General features: G+C 37.5%; 1 protein-coding gene across 10 annotated transcripts in view; it reads right to left on the minus strand.

The window, feature by feature from the left end:
• The window catches only part of Prrc2c (proline rich coiled-coil 2C), a 79,569-nt gene that overhangs the window by 26,857 nt on the left and 36,368 nt on the right, over positions 1-16,344 (minus strand). For all 10 annotated transcript variants that reach the window (XM_026381548.2, XM_026381547.2, XM_077802854.1 and 7 more), the window contains exons 12-18: positions 13,471-14,086; positions 11,411-11,580; positions 10,432-10,681; positions 9,258-9,468; positions 5,530-7,779; positions 3,385-3,593; positions 138-292 (exon numbers count right to left, since the gene is read on the minus strand). In XM_026381548.2, coding sequence (XP_026237333.2) covers positions 138-292; positions 3,385-3,593; positions 5,530-7,779; positions 9,258-9,468; positions 10,432-10,681; positions 11,411-11,580; positions 13,471-14,086 — 3,861 coding nt within the window. The remainder of the gene's footprint in view (positions 1-137; positions 293-3,384; positions 3,594-5,529; positions 7,780-9,257; positions 9,469-10,431; positions 10,682-11,410; positions 11,581-13,470; positions 14,087-16,344) is intronic.

The raw sequence follows: 16,344 nt of genomic DNA on the forward strand, positions 1-16,344 counted from the left end.
GGTTAAGAGAGTTGAAAGTTGTAAAGATGAAATCACTCAACGCTTAGAATTGACTTTACCAGTAGATAGAAACTTTGATTTGCTAACATACTTTAGACAATAATTTAAATAGTGAGAAACTGAAGGGAGTTTTCAACCTGTATGACTTGTTCTTCCTTCTTCCGACGTTCCTCGTCCTGTAAACGTTTTTGTTGTTTTTTGGACACCACTTCAGTAAAACCATCATCATTCAAATTTGACTGGGGGTCTTCAACTACTGTTACTTCAGGATGATCATCAATTATAACAACACCTGTAGTTGTGAAAAGAGATGTAATGAAAACAAAGGGCAGGGCAGTAGAGAAAGAAAAAAGAAAAGCTAGAGATTTGGCTTTTTTAATTTACAGGATAACCTATTCCCCATCCTAGTAAATGGCCCTTCATTAGTAAAATTTGAAAAGATTTCATAAGAAAGGTTAAATATAAAAATCCTCAAACTGTACTCTTTGAATGACATGCATTTTTGTTCTCTGTAAGCCATATAAACACTAATAACTTAAAAAAAATCATGATTATCCTATGACTTAACAACGCCTACCTCTCGACCTCAGGTGTGCAGTTTTTAAAAAAATAACAGTTTACCTCATTTGCATTTTCCCACTCTTTAAAAGGTGGTTATTGCTATTATTTTCCTTTTCCAAAGGATGAAGGAAGCTCTGAACACCTAGCTGATCTATTATCTGTTGAAGGTAAGGTGACTGGCATAGCTGGTCTTTGGACTCTTAATGCCCCTATTTCACACAGATACCTTATCTATAATACGTGGTTGTTAAAACAAATGAAATTAACATGAATGTTCCATGTGAACATAAGGCAGCAGAAATGTACATACAAACATCAAAATCACCTAGTTGATGATCTCATGTATTTTCAACTTACTGTCCAAGTAACCATTATTTAGGCCATTAAAAATATTTTTTTAAAGAGTACAAGAAATCTAAATCTATTAAATGGCATTTCAAATAAAATTAAATTAGTTCAGGTGATGTCATTTTTAGTTATAACTACATGTTCAAGAACGCGTTCACAGGCAATCCACAGATAATTCTTTTAAGAGACCAAAACTGGCATTTATGTAAAGAAAATGAAAAAGGAATACTGAGACTGGTTTTTACTCTTTAGAAAATGATTGTACTGTTTTTCTGATAAGAACTTGATTTTGAAAGAAAAGAACCCAACTCATTTGAATTATCCAAGACATTTTTACTTAAGAAATTTATAAATGTAAAAATGGAGCATGTGGGGACATAGCTCAGTTGGCAGACTGCTTACTTCATACACACATGGCCCTGGATTCAATCCCCAGCACCACCACCCAAAAAAAAAAAAGGGGGGGGGGTGGGGAGAGCATGGGCTCATTTCAATGAAAAGTTTTTGTCAATTGTTTTAAAGGATGTCAGTGCAAGCAAGGTGAGGAGGCCTCATGATTCTAAATTCACCTCACTTTTCACATACAGTGGTCCTGTCCTCACAAACCTACAGTTTTACTCTCTAGGTTTTCAGTTACCTACAGTCCACAAATATTAAATGGAAAAGTCAAGAATATGCTGCTCTGAATAGTGTGATGGAGTCTTGTGCCATCCTGCCTGGGCATAAATCATTCCTTTGTCCAGTACACCCATGCTATCTGCCCATTAGTCAGTCACTTGGTAGCCTGTTACTAATTTATACATTAAATTTTATCTACAATTTCAGACATCTCCAGGGGGTGTTGGAACATATCCCCAGTGGTAAGGGAGATGACTATAAATTACAGTGTGTGTGAGAAAGAAGCCTCTCCTCACAGCTATGCCATAACTTACTATTTTAACTTTCTTGAGTAGAAGCTTCTTTAGACCTTCTGAAAAGTTATTTTGGCCTTTATGTACATTTGCGCATACTTTCTGATATTTTCAATAGTTGTTCTTGTCTGGTTCTTTGCAACACTTTAAGCTATTCAATCAGTGCCAATCTAAAGACGTCTTAACATTTAAATATAATTTTAATAAATTAAGCACTATTAAGATGGCTGTCCTGTGCATTATAGGATGTTTAGCAGTATCTCTGGCCTCTACTCATTAGATTTCAGTAGTGCTTCACCCCAGGTGGGAAAATTAAAAATTTCTCTAGAGCTGGGTGTGGTGGCACATATCTGAATTAAACCAGTTCAGGAGGCTAAAGCAGGAGGATTTCAAATTCAAAGGCAATTTTGTGAGACCCCTTTCTCAAAATTAAAAAACAACAACATAGAGGAGTAGTGATGTAGCTCAGTGATAAAGCACCCTTGGATTCAATTCCCAGTACTACAAACAAAACAAAACAAAAACCCTCACAACTCCAGAGACTGACAAATATCCCCTGAGGTGCAAAATCATTCATGTTGAGAATCATTACTCTAAATGATCTAACTAGAAATCCTTAAACATAAAATGAAGATCAGTTTACTTTTCCATACAGATTCTAAAATGGTAATCTAGAACCATAATTCTCAAACTTTACCATGCACTGGAATAATCTGAAAAAACGACTGCTATCACCTACTCTCAGATTTCTGATTTAGTAGGTTTAAGGTAGACAAGAATCTGCATTTCCCATAAATTTCCAGATGATGTTGGTGGTCTGGGGAGTATTATGTTAATACTCACTGGTCTAGAAATAAGGTCCAAGACCTGGGCCCCAACTGGGATTTTATACAGATAAATAACCCCGACTTAGATGAATAATGGTACCTAACCTAACTTTCCCATTACAACTACCTAGTTTTAACCTAGTAAATCTCCCAGTTTTTTATATTCAGCTTTAGTTTCATCTGAATGAATGGCAAACAGTGCATTTTCACATTTTAAATCATTCTACTCAAAGAGTCCTTATTAAGGTCCTCATCCTAATTCTTTTGCTATGTCATCCCCCACACTGGCCACTCACCACTTCACAGCTCTACTAAAGCATTTCCCCACAGAAACGCCATCATTGTAGTATTACTTATTCCTGACTTCTCTGGTCTGAAAACAACTTTGCCAAGGTTATTACTCATTAACATTTTTCCCTTTTATTTGTTTATTAAAGAAATAGAACTTGCACACATCTAAGCAAGCTTAACACTTTGTAACTGTTTGGCAAGCTGAGGTGTATTAACCAACTGTCTCCTTTATTAGGAACAACAGTAAAACCATGATGGATTATCTTTAACAAAATTTGTACCAAGCATTTAAGGTTAGGCTAAAAGTTGGTGTTATTTTATTTTAAATCAGTATTTCACAATCAGCCTCTTTATCTCTACCATAAATGTTTCTTTCCTTCTCTGATGACTTCTTTATAGCATTGACTTAAATGTAACACACAAAATGAAACAAGTCCAGAACATACTTGCATAATTGTTGAGATCAAACTGTGACAGAGCATCTACTTTCTCTTTGGGCTTCTTAGGACCCGGTTTTGCATCCTCTCGTTTTTTCCCAGCAGAATCCTTGGAATTCTTTTGTCCTGTACCATTAGGTGCTCCCTCCTGGTGGTGTGCAGAGCCTCCACTGACAGAGTCAACACCAGCTATGCCTGCTGACTGATCATCAAATGGCCTACAAAAATGATCTGAAATATTAATACCTTCATAATCCCCAACAAAAGAAAAATAATCTTATTGACAGTTTATCAAGTTTAAGATACAATAGCACTGGGATAGAAGACTCATTTAAATCCAATCCAATAAGTCTTCATGACTTTTGAGTGGGCAATTCACCCAAACTGAGCCTCCCAATCAAAGCAGACTAAAGTTTTCCCCCAGCAATTAATTCTAGAATTCTAATTATCCCCCCTTTACTGTGCTCATGCCTATCCTAGTATAAATGAGCTACTTAGCAAGCATTATTTACAGCAGAAAATTCCTGTTATTTAGATCAAAGTATTCACAACAGATTCTCTTCCAATGTGGGATTCTCATAAAAGTGAAAGTTTAAGGAGTAGTCTTATGTTTACACAATGCACGATATACATATAAATTTTAATCAGATTTATACATCAATGTAAACATATTAAAGAAAATCTTTAACATGGAAATAGTTCACTTCACAAGCCAAATGTATTATTAGTTTGGCTTTCTTAACAATGTACAGATTTTTTTTTAATTTCCAAGAGAAAATAAAACAATAGAAAATGGTCTTATTAATTCAAATCAAGATTTCCCCTGAATCATATTACTTGAAATACTGCAGTTGCTGAATTATTTGGTTCAGCATTTTTTTTTTTTATTCTGACCTCTTGGCCTTAAAAAGGTAATATTCACATTACGAGTTAAGCAGGCACTCAGGAAACAAAACTGGTTACATAATTTCCCTGGAATCTTTTCTAAATGATCTGAAAAGCAAAAGCATTTCCCCTGATGAGAATAGTAACCTGAAATGTTAAGTGTGAAAATAAGGAATTCAGATTAATGCAATATTGCCAAATACATTCTTATCAACTCATGCTCCAATTCTGGAAACTTGGTCTAACAGGGGCTGGGGATGTGGCTCAAGCGGTAGCGCGCTCGCCTGGCATGCGTGCGGCCCGGGTTCGATCCTCAGCACCACATACCAACAAAGATGTTGTGTCCGCCGAGAACTAAAATAAATAAATAAATAAATAAATTCTCTCTCTCTCTCTCTCTCTCTCCTCTCTCTTTAAAAAAAAGAAAAGAAACTTGGTCTAACAAAGGGAAACACCATAATAATGGTTGATTACAACACAATGTTATGTTAAGTGCATTATAAATATTATCTCAGTAATTATCACACATTGAACACAATTACTTTTTCTCCATTTTACTGGTGAGGAAGCCACTATGAAGTACAGAGCCCTGGTTTGAACCCAGGCATTCTGAACCTTAATTGCTACTTTATAATGCTGACACTAAAATCAACACTAATATATTATATTTACTTAAAGGACTATTTCAACGGCATTTATGTTATAGGTGGCCTTGGTGGTTGGGCAGAGATTTGTTTTCTGGGTCTCTCTCTGACTGGATCAACTAAATTCAAATAGTTCTGCAAATTCAGAGGGGAATATAATTATCCTAAGTTTCAATATGATTCTTGAGAAACTGGTGTATGGTGACAAGAGTATATAGTTACATAATTTAAGTCTCAGGACACCTGTGCAGCACCAGTTTTACAAGTACAAACTAAAAAAGGAGGCTACTCATCAGCATTAAGATGATTTAACATATTTGTTAAAACTATAAAATGTATTTCTATGACATTCAAGACCTGTAATATGACCTCACCAAAAAAAAAAAAAAAGACTTAACAAATGAAGATGCTGCATATGTCCTTCCCTGGGTGTATAATTTTCTAAAGCTACACATTCCTGAGAGGACTTCATGTGATGCCTTCGAAGAGGCATTACCCTGTTCCTCAAGCTCCATTACGGAGAGTACAATGTCTTCATCTTCTATTCTAGAATGGCTCATTGCATCATTCAACCAAGTATTCTACTGTCAGCTTCTCTTAGTCATATCTATACCAAAGTACTCACCCTCTCTTTCCACTTTTTGATGGTGGGCCACTTCTTCTTTCATTCCTCGGACCTGAGAAATTCCTTCCTGATTTGGGTGGGCCACTGTTGCCACGTCTATTCTGGCGATCCACGCCAGGCCTCTGACTGGAGAAGCTTCTTTTTGCTATCTCCCTCTTTGGAGGCAAGGTATTCTCACCAGTCTTTACAACTGCTTGTGCATTCAAGTCAGCATTTTTTTTTTCATCCCTCTCCCGCCTCTCATTGAAATCACTGCTTTCAGAAGCTGTTTCCCACTCTTCATTTGCCTGATCTGAAGAGTTCTGGTTAGATAAATCTGGTGTCTTATTCCCAGGAATATCCCCAGCAGTACTGGCTGGTTCTTGGGCCAGATTATTAATGGTGCCATTTGTGGGTACTGGCACCTCATTTGTTTTTGAAGCAGCCTCCCTCTCTCTTAGCCTTCTAAACCGAGGTGGCTTATCTTGCCTTGGTGGTCGGGTAGGACGCTGCCTCCGGGGCCGCTCTCTGGCTGGGTCAAATTTCCGTTCAAATTTTGGAGGCCGTTTATCTGCTGGTATAGGAATGAACTGCTCATGTCTTCTTGGTGGCTCTCCATCTTCTGGTTTAGGAGCTTCTGTCTGCCTTGGGTTCCACTGATTGTCCCGATAAGCCGGTCTTCGTAAGGTAGAAGGACGTGATGGACGGCCTCCAGGATCCCTTCCGCCTCGCCTAAAAGTCCCTCCTCTGCCTCGTCTCGTAGGCTCTCCTTTAGGAAGGAAGCCTGGTTTCAACTTATCATCATCCCTAACATAAGGCTTTTCCAGTGGCCGGTTATCTATTCGGACATGGTTTTCAGGCTTGAAAGAAGACTGGGGCTTTATGGGTTTTTTGTTTTCAGGCCGTTCCTCTCTCTTGGGAAGTTTGCCTTTGCTTAAACTATCCTTGTCACTTGCACTTTCATGAACTTCACTGTCTGTGTCAGTCTCTGAACCCCGCTGTCGTCTTCTTTTGGGGACGACTTCAAAGTCAGAACTCTCACTTCTTGTCTCACTTTCTTCTCGTTGTCTTGGAGGGCCTGAAGGCACGTGCTCTGTTCTTGGCTTGTTGTCTCTATACTGAGGATAATCACGAGTGTGACCTCTTCCACCCCTGCCACGCCCCCCATAAGAGCCTCTGTAACTTCGACCCCTGGAGTAATATTCACCTCTGCCTCGGCCTCTGTATCCTTGATCTGGAAACCAGTCTCTATCTCTAGCTTCTTTCCAGTATGTCCTGGGGGGTAAAGTTGACTCTTTTTTAACTGCTGGTCTTGAATCTGGTCGAGGTCTCTCTATACCAACATCTTTGCTGATGACTTTCTCAGACTGTTTTTCTTCCTTGACTGTTGGTGCTGCAACAGTTTGCTGGTTTACAATTTTAACTGCAGGCTCCACCTGAACACTACTTACAGTTTCCACAGGCTTCTCAGTATCTTGAGATGGCTTGTGAGTAACAGCTGAAGTTTCTGTGGAAGGAAGTTTCTCTGGTTCTGGCTGCACTGGTGGTGGAACTGACTGTGTCTGAATTGGTGCAGGAGATGGTGGTGGGGGAGGAAGAAGGTCTTTCTTTTCCGTCTTTTCAGGTTTTACAACTTTCTCAATGACCTTTTCGACCTTTTCTCCTTCTTTCTCTTTCCTTTGTTCCCGTTCCTCTTTCATATCTCTAAGTACAGGTTTTTTAATGGGACCTGATCTTCTCACAGGTCTGTCATTACCTTCTTCCCTTCTGTTGGAGCTTGGTCTTGGGCCCCAACGAGTTTCTGATTTGGATTTATAAACCTTTTCAGGTTTTGGTCCTTCAGAAGAACGTAGAAAGCCATCTTTTCTTGGTTTCTCCTCTAGCCTTTCTGCTAGATCTTTGGAATCAATGCATCTACTTGTTACTTTAGGAATGCTCCCAGATGGCTCATTTCTTTGTTCTTCTGATTTTTGAGCATGATTAGATCCATGGGAAACACTTCTTTTCCGGGAAGGCTGACTTTCTAGAGCTGAAATTCGCTCTTCTGGAGGAGCGGACAAGGTCTTTGGATCAGGTCCTTCAAAACAAGCAGACTGATTATTTTTATCAGCATGGTGAGGTCTAATGTCTTCCACAGATCTGCTTAAAAACTTCTGTACATCTGTCTCACTTGATTCTCTGACAAAGTCTGCTTCTGGATGAGTTTCCAACTGACTGTGTTCTACAGGATAAGCAGTAGTAATCTGTTCCTGCTCCAATGCATTTTCAGGCCTATAATGATAAAAGTTCAAAGGCGTAACCAACAAAGCAATTTTTCCCATATGTACATGGCATGGCAAAAATAACCCAATTTAAAAATACCAACTATGGACCTGAATCATAAGAAAATCTCCAAAAGATCAGTGCAGGCTGGAGTTGTGGCTCAGTGGTAGTGCAATTGCCTGGCATGTGTGAGGCCCTGGGTTTAATCCTCAGCACTACATATAAATAAACTGAACAATCCATTAAAAAAAAAAAAAAAAAAAAAAACCAATGTATCCATATCCCCAAGAGCCAGGACAGGGATACAGTTTAAATGTCTATCCATAGCTGAATGGATTAAAAAATGTAGTATACACATATAGTGGAATGTTATTCATAAATAAAAAGGGAAATACAGCCCTACACTACAACATGGATAAATCTTTGAGCCATTCGGAAAAATACCACGATTCTGCTTATAGGAGGTATCTAAAGAAATCAGATTCACAAAGTCAGAAAGCAGAATGGTGGCTTCTAGGGGTTGAAGGCAGTGGAGAAATGGGAAAAAATGGATGCTTCAATATTAAAGTTTCAGTTACACAAAATGAAGTAGTACTGAGGCTCTGCTGCAGAAGATTGTGCTTACAGGTAACAATATCGTGGGCCTACTACCCACTACTGGGAATTGAACCCAGGACTTCACATATGCTAGGCAAGTGCTCTATCATTGAGCTACAAGTACCCTTTTAAAATACTGACATAGCATCCTGCTAAGGTGCCCAGGCTGAACTCTAATTTCAAATCTTTGGGCCTCAGCTTCCTGAGTAGTTGGAATTAGAGAGGCACAGTGCCGCTACACCTGGCTAGTACTATACTGTACACTTAAAAATTTTAAGTAGGTGGATTTAATGTTATGTGGGGCTTTTAAAAGCAATGTTTGTGTCAACTGCATCAAGATTAATAATTTCTACTTAGAATGAAAGAACAGAGTGAGTCCACAGGTTTCAATTATAATTAGAAACCATTATAATAAAAATATGCCCCATAAAAGAGTGGAAGTTCTAACTATATTGTTAAGATTGTTAGAGGCCCCACCAATTGCCTGCCCCTTTAAAGAATCCTCACAAATTAGTATTTCTCCTTAGCTTGGTCTTAGAAATTTTCCAAGATACTGATAATAAAATGTCTACAATTTCTCACTAGAAGAATTACTTTAATACTTTAGCCAGATGACATAAGCATGGTAGATACCTTTAAATTTCTCTACACCTATCAATAAAGATTTGCTAATTTTAATATGTAATGTTTAAGTTTCAGCATCGAATTAAGTTTCCAGAACAAGTTTTAAAAAATGCCATTCTCCATACAGAGATGCCATTAAAAATAATTGTGTCCAAAAATGAAATGAAGCATGCTATAAAAGGAAATATATATGATCTTCAAGACACCGAACAATTTTCTATCATGTCACTCCATTTGGTCTATTAATAATTTTAACAATTTATTACCTAATACCCTCAGATTCTTCAGCTGCCTTGGGAGTAGCTGCCTGCTGATGCTCTGCGTGAGGATAGGGATCAGACCCCCACATCACACGAGGCTCGGGAAGGGAAATAGCATGATCTCTTGCAGATCGAGCTATGTGCTCGAATGACTCAGAACTGTTTGGTGACCCTTCCATCTGGTCTCTTCTCATTAATGGTTTAGGGGGAATCATTCCTGTAACAAAGGTTTAGAAAAAGATAAAATTTCAATTAGAGAAGTGCAAGAAACAAAATCAAAATAGACTACTAATTATCGTTTGGCATTCTCTACACTTATATATTTTTCTAAAAAATTAGAAATAAAAAAACTATATTACTGTAATTAAAAAAAAATTGAAGGAAACTGTATAAAAGCTGTTCTGTAAATGATATTTCATTATTATTGTTGCAACAGATTTCATTAAAAATTAAGGGAGCAAAACCCCCAACAGCAGCATATTTTAAAGGAAAAGAGTATTATACCTATAAAAAACAGGCAAACACTGATTCAAAGCACATTAACACAAAAATCATGAGAATTACACCAACAGTGACAAATTTCTGAGAAAAACATTTCCTATAGCAACTTCCATTAACCTACTTTAATATATTGCTGCTTAAACTTTAATATCAAGATGAGGTCCTGGTTATTTTATCATCCCAAATTTTCCACAATACATTCTGATAATGGATTATCTGGACTTATTATAATGGGCTGCAGAAAAGACTGCCAATTTATTTGGTTTTTAGTAAACCTATAAGTAAATTCAAGTGTTAGGGTGGCAAATTATGCAGAAAATTAAAATGCTGGTTTATGTATCCTACAGACAAAATTCAAATGTTGAAGTACTTGAAAGAATACAAACAACATAACCGATAACAGATATTAATAGGAGTAAATACGTTTCATCTCCAAAAATTTAAATGATATTCACAAAAGAGGAAAAAACCTCCTATTTTGGTCTTGATACAGTGCCTGGTATTTAGCTACTCTGTGCTGAAAGAAAGCTACAATTTCATGATTACAATGTAGAGTGTAGACTAAGTACTAGGATACAACTCTGAAGGAATAAAGACTAAAATAAAAAGGGGGGCGGGGGAACACACCAAAACAACGTCAGCTCTGGAAAATTGCAAGTGAGCCATAAGAAAATGTTACCAGGATGAATGGGTGGAATTTCCATAGTTGGTCTTCCTGACATCATTCGAGGATCCATGTAGGACTGCATCATGAGCCACCGTGGATCAAAACCCATAGAAGCCAAATGTTGAGGGTGAGGCTGCATGGGCTGGTAAAGAGGCCTGTGTGGTGGAGGAGGGACAGTACTGCTAGACGGTTGTGAAGGAACAGTTTGTGCAAGTACACCTTGTTGCTGCTGCTGCTGCCATTGCTGTTGTTTCATCTGTTCCTGAAAAATCAAGGTCCCACAGGTTGAGGCTGTGGCTCCACATGATAAATGCTATAGTCAACTCTATCAGAAAATAAGGCTTGCTTTTTAATCTTTGAGGGAAGACACATTTAACCATGTGAGTTGGCAAGAAAAAAATGATTTTGCACTACACTTGACTTAAGCAACTAATCATTCACTCATTCTACTGTATAATCCATTTCTTGGAAATGGAAGACAGCATCTGCAAATGAGGCCAAGTATATAATGGAACAACACAGGTCAAGGTCAAACTAGCATCAATAAACCCTCATTAAGAAGAAATAGGGGCTGGGTACTGTAGCTCAGTGGTCGTGCAGTTGCTGTGCACCTGTGAGGCACTGGGTTTGATTCACAGCACCAAATACAAATATAAAGGTACTATGTTCATCTACAACTTAAAATTAAAAAAGAAAGAAAGAAAGAAAAAACAATTTTGCTAGGCATGGTAGTGCACACCTATAATCCCAGCAAACTGTGAAGTAGAGGCAGGAGGATCACAAGTTTTAACTCGGCCTGGGAAACTTGGAGAGACTGTCTTTAAAAGAAAAATAGGTGGATGGGCTGAGGTAGCTCAGTGGTAGAGTGTCACTGAATTCCATCCCCCTTTTTTGTGCTGTAAGTATTTTAAGCTTTATGTCAAATTAATTTCTAGTCCACTGAACAAAAATCTTTGATCACACAAACATAATGAAATGGTTTTACCACTACCTGCTGCCGCTGGAATCGTGGTGGTAATGATTTCTGAAATTGCTTGAAATAGCCAGATAATACAGCAGGTCGAGGTTGAGATCCTGATTCTGGTTCTGCTTCATGGAGCACTTGTGTGGTCTCCTTTTCACTGCGATTGCTGTCTTGTCTAGTGAAAACTGGCTCCTCCTCTGCCCAAAATGAAAGTCAAAGATGTTTTTAAGCATAACTTCCATAACGTAATAAAATTATTAGATTTGAGATTATAAAATGAAATTATTAGATTTGAGACTGTAAAATTTAAAGGGGGAAAGAAAACTTCTTCAATACTGCAAAACACTGTTTCGTATTTTAATAGTATAAACCATACCATAAACAAGGTAACAGATTGTCTAAAACCTTAGATTTCCATAAAGCTGGGTTCTGTTTTTCTTTTTTTTGGGCACTGAGAAATGAACCCAGAAGCACTATACCACTGAGTTACATCCCCAGCCTATTTTATTTATTAAGTCAAGGTCTCAATAAGTTGCTGACGTTGGCCTCGAACTTAAGATCCTAATGCCTGGGCCACCCAATTCTTAGGATTACAGGTGTATGCCACCACACCTGGCTGGAAGCTTAGGAGAGATCACAGACTCAAATGCTTCATCACACAAAAATCTCTATTTGATTCTGTGATAAAATTCTATTCCCCTATTTCATTGTACTTCAATACAACACTTAATGCCCCAACTCACTAGGACTTTTATAAGAAACAAATGGCCTATACATACATGAAAAGAAATTAGTTTATTTACTTATAAGACCAAGTAACTATTATCTATATAAAGAAAACCACTAGAGTTTAAATATGAGGACATTCAAACATATATCATTCTGTAAATAAAAGGTGTCTGTCAAGTGTGTTATACTAAAGGGAGAGTCACCCGCATACACAAAAAGTTTTCATCACAAGGAAAATCAGTCATGTTCATTCTTGATTATGTTATCTGTCAAAATTATAAAATGGTGTTTGTTAAAAAAATTCTCAGATGAATAAAAATAAATTTTAAAAGGAAATTTAGTTTACTAATGTAAAAGCATGCTATAAAGAATCACAAAACACATTTCTTGTCTGTACTACATTAAACATTGAGAGTGTTGTGAAAGAAAAAACAAAGTTTTAGAGAAGAGTCACATAGGCAAGTTACTTATTAAATGGGTACCTCTTACTGATAAAACCTAACTAAAAATAAAGTACCCAAAATACAGATTATTAGAAAGAAAGTGAGTGATGTATATACATAAATAAATGTTAAATTAACTAACCAGAGTCAACATGTATTCAGTGGCAGCACTAGAACTAAAACATGTATTTCCTTGTTTCTAATTTACATTTTTATTAGTCAGATTTCCTAAGGTTATCTCTTAGTATTATATCTAACACAAAGTACTGATTGCACTTGATCGATATTAGCATATGACAATACTATTTTTTGGTGTTGTGAGCAATCTTAAGTGCTTTTGATATGTAATAGAAGACTAGTATCAATAATACAGTCTCAAAACAGAAAAAATAATCAATGTGGCCTTATCTCACTGAGAGAGAGAGAGAGAGAGAGAGAGAGAGAGAGAGAGAGAGAGAGAGAGAGAGAGAGAAATTATTTTCAGTTTTGTCTTTTCAGTGCTAGGGATGGAACCCAGGGCCGTTTGCATGCTAGGCAAGCACTCTACCACTGAGCTACAGGCTCTCCCCTTCTTAGTCTTTTGATATGTCAAAACAAAAACAAACAAAAAACCTTATTAGTTTAAGAAACAGTGTCTACCAGAAAAGAAAGAAAATTTGTGGTTTTAAAAACTTATAGTTGTTCCACATCAGAATACTTAATGAAATAAAACTATTTCTATCTGAATTTGAGCTGTTCATTAGAAATAAACTTTACTACAAATTAGCCAAAGTTTTACACTATATTTGAATTAACTAATCTATAGATCAGTTTATATTTTGATTTTTTTTACATTAAAAACACATGAGTACCCACCTTGTATAACTACTAGGAAACTTGGTCAAGTTTATAGAAGAAGGGATAAGCCTCTCATACCTTTATGACAGCTGTTTTCACTTTCTTGTTTTTCTGCCACAGGCTCTAAAACAGGTTCCGTGGGTTCTGTTTTTTCCTCCACTTTCTCCCTTTCTTTCTTTGACTCACATTCTTTTTCCTGTTCTTTTATCTTTTGTAGTTCTTTTTCCTTTTCCCTCTGTCGTTCTAATTCTTTCTCTTTTTCCTGCTTTCTTTCCTTCTCCATTTCTCTCTGTTTCTCCAGCTCCTTCTCCAGCTCTTTCTCCTTCTCCTGCTGCCTCTCCTTTTCTTTATCCCTTTCCTTCGCCCGCTCTTGTTCTTTTTCAAGTTCTTTCTCCCGCTCCCGTTCTTTCTCTCTCTCTCTTTCCCTGATTTCCTCTGGAGAGGGCTGTTTTTCCACAATGCCAAGCTTCTCATCCAGGCGTTTCAACTTCTCTGCACAGGCTGCCTTCCGCTGTTCCTCCATTCTTCGCTCTTCCTCTTCACGCCTCTTACGCGCTCTTTCTACTGCTGCAGAGATTTCAGACTGTTGTCTTCGCCTTTGCTTCCATATTTCATCCTCATCAGGGACTTGCTGCTTGGGGGGGAAAGGGCTTGGTCTTCCAGGAACTGCCTGTCGATCTGGAGGTGGAGGATGCTGAAACATTATCAGAGTGTGAGAACTCTATTTCTGACCAACACTGGGCACCAGAGGGATGGGGAAGTAGGGGGGAATACCCCATGAAAATAACAGGAAAAAAAAAAACATTAATCTTTATAACTTGCTCAATTAAGACAAGAATAATTAAATAGGCCGTTCAATATTGGCAGTATACCTCTTTATTGTGCCACACATTACTGCTCACTTGGTATTTGAGTGAAATTAAAAGCACAACACTGAATCTCAATATCTAAATGTAGGGAAAAAAAGAATTTACATTGAGTCCTTTAGCAGCACCTGTCAGAGAAGAGATGCCAAAGTTCCAAAATATCCAAAATGGCGCGTTTGAAACATGTTAAGATTAAAGGACAGCAGAAAGAACCAAAGGGCCAAATAACAAAATAAAGACGACAAATAGTGTAGAGGGAGACAGTGCTGCCAATGACACCCAAAAGGAGAAGAAATTCCGAGAATCAGCCTGGGTAGAGACCAGAGAAGGATACTTAGAATCCAAAGTGGAGAGAGAGAGGATCACTAAGAGATTCAAGTTTCAATGTCTTCATCTTCATTACTGTGTTACAAAACAACAGTGATGAAGTTTAAAATGACTGCCAACAACTATGCAAAAACAAGCAGGATGGAAAAGGCACAAAATAGGCTGAAACACAAAGAAAAAAAATTAATGCAGATTTCATTGAAGTATAATTTGTATAAAATGTGATACACATATTTTAGTGTGGTTTGACGAGTTTGGACAAATGTTTAATTACATGTGTGACTGAGACATACATTTTTAACTACTACTCAACCCCTTCCTGTGATGCCAAGAACCCTTAACCCTAACCTTGAGTAGTTTTGCCTATCCTATAATTTCATATAAATGGATGAAGGCATAGTATCTTTTGTGTGTCACTTCTTTTGCTTGCTCAGAGTAATGGTTCTGAGGTTATCTGGTGTAGTAGCGGTTTGCTCCATTTCATTGATGAATAGCACTCCAGTACAGGTACATCATGTCATCTATGGAGGACATGTGGACTGCTTCCAGATTTTTAACTATGATTAAAAGACTATGAATATTCATGCACGAGTCTTGTGTAAATATTATTTCTCTTGAATAAATAGCTAGGAGTAAAACCCACATGTCATATGTAAATGCTACATTTTACAAGTAAGCAAAAGTGTTTTACAAAGTGGTTATAAAGTTTTACAGTTTCATCTGCAATGTGTAAGAGTGCCAGCTGCTCCACATCCTTGCCATATTCGGCAAGCATAGGTGTGTCGCAAATCACGTAGTTTTTTTTTCCCTACTGACTTTCCATGTATTTACTGGCCATTCTGGTATTTTCTTTTACGAAGAGAAAGTTTGAAATCAATTTGGTGGGCTATTTGTCTTCTTATTAAGCTGTAAGGTTTTATTTATATATAGACCAGTGTAAGTCCTCTGTCACATCTACTAGGAATCTTCCTAGATTCCTAATTTATCTTTGCATTTTTAAAAAATATTTTTCAAAGTCCAACTGACCAATTTCTCTTCCTTTTACAATTCATGACTTTTGGGTCTTATTCAAGAAATCGTTTAGACTCAAGTTCAGAAAGTTTCTTCAACAGTTTCTTCCATGTGTTTTAATTTTGGCTTCTATGTATAGAGAAATGTTATATATAGTGAATTTTCAGTAGTTAAGAGTACGGGGGCTGGCAGAAATGGTAGATGCAGATATCATAGTAGGGCGACCAGGGAAGACCTGTGGTGGTAACTATGATCATAATATGATCTCAGGAAAAGAGCTTCAAGTTACAAGAAAGACAAGGTAAAAAGTCTTGAAGCTGAAATAAAAAACAATAAAAATAAAGTTTCTGTGATGAGCCATGGAGAATAGCAGATGAAAAGTAGACAGGCACTCAAAGATAATGGTAAAGATCAGAGCAAGGAATGATTGATGTAGAGTTTGAAAAATATTAGAGCAACTATAGAATTTGTGATTTGAGTAGCAGGTGAGCAGGCAACCTAAGAGGAAAGCAAGATCTGTTAAGAACCTATTTCAGGTTAGTGTGTCGAGGCACACCTATAATCCCAGGGGCTTGGGAGGCGGATGCAGGGAGATAGCGAGTTCAAAGCCAGCCTCAGCAAAAGCCAGCACAGGCAAAAACAACTCAGTGAGACCCTTCTCTAAAGAAGGCTCATCGGTAAAGTGCGCCTTAAGTCACTTCCCAGTACCACAAGCAAACAAAAAACCCTATGTCAATGGTTCATATGA

The sequence above is a fragment of the Urocitellus parryii genome, chromosome 9, assembly GCF_045843805.1.
Source record: "Urocitellus parryii isolate mUroPar1 chromosome 9, mUroPar1.hap1, whole genome shotgun sequence".
Taxonomy (NCBI): domain Eukaryota; kingdom Metazoa; phylum Chordata; class Mammalia; order Rodentia; family Sciuridae; genus Urocitellus; species Urocitellus parryii.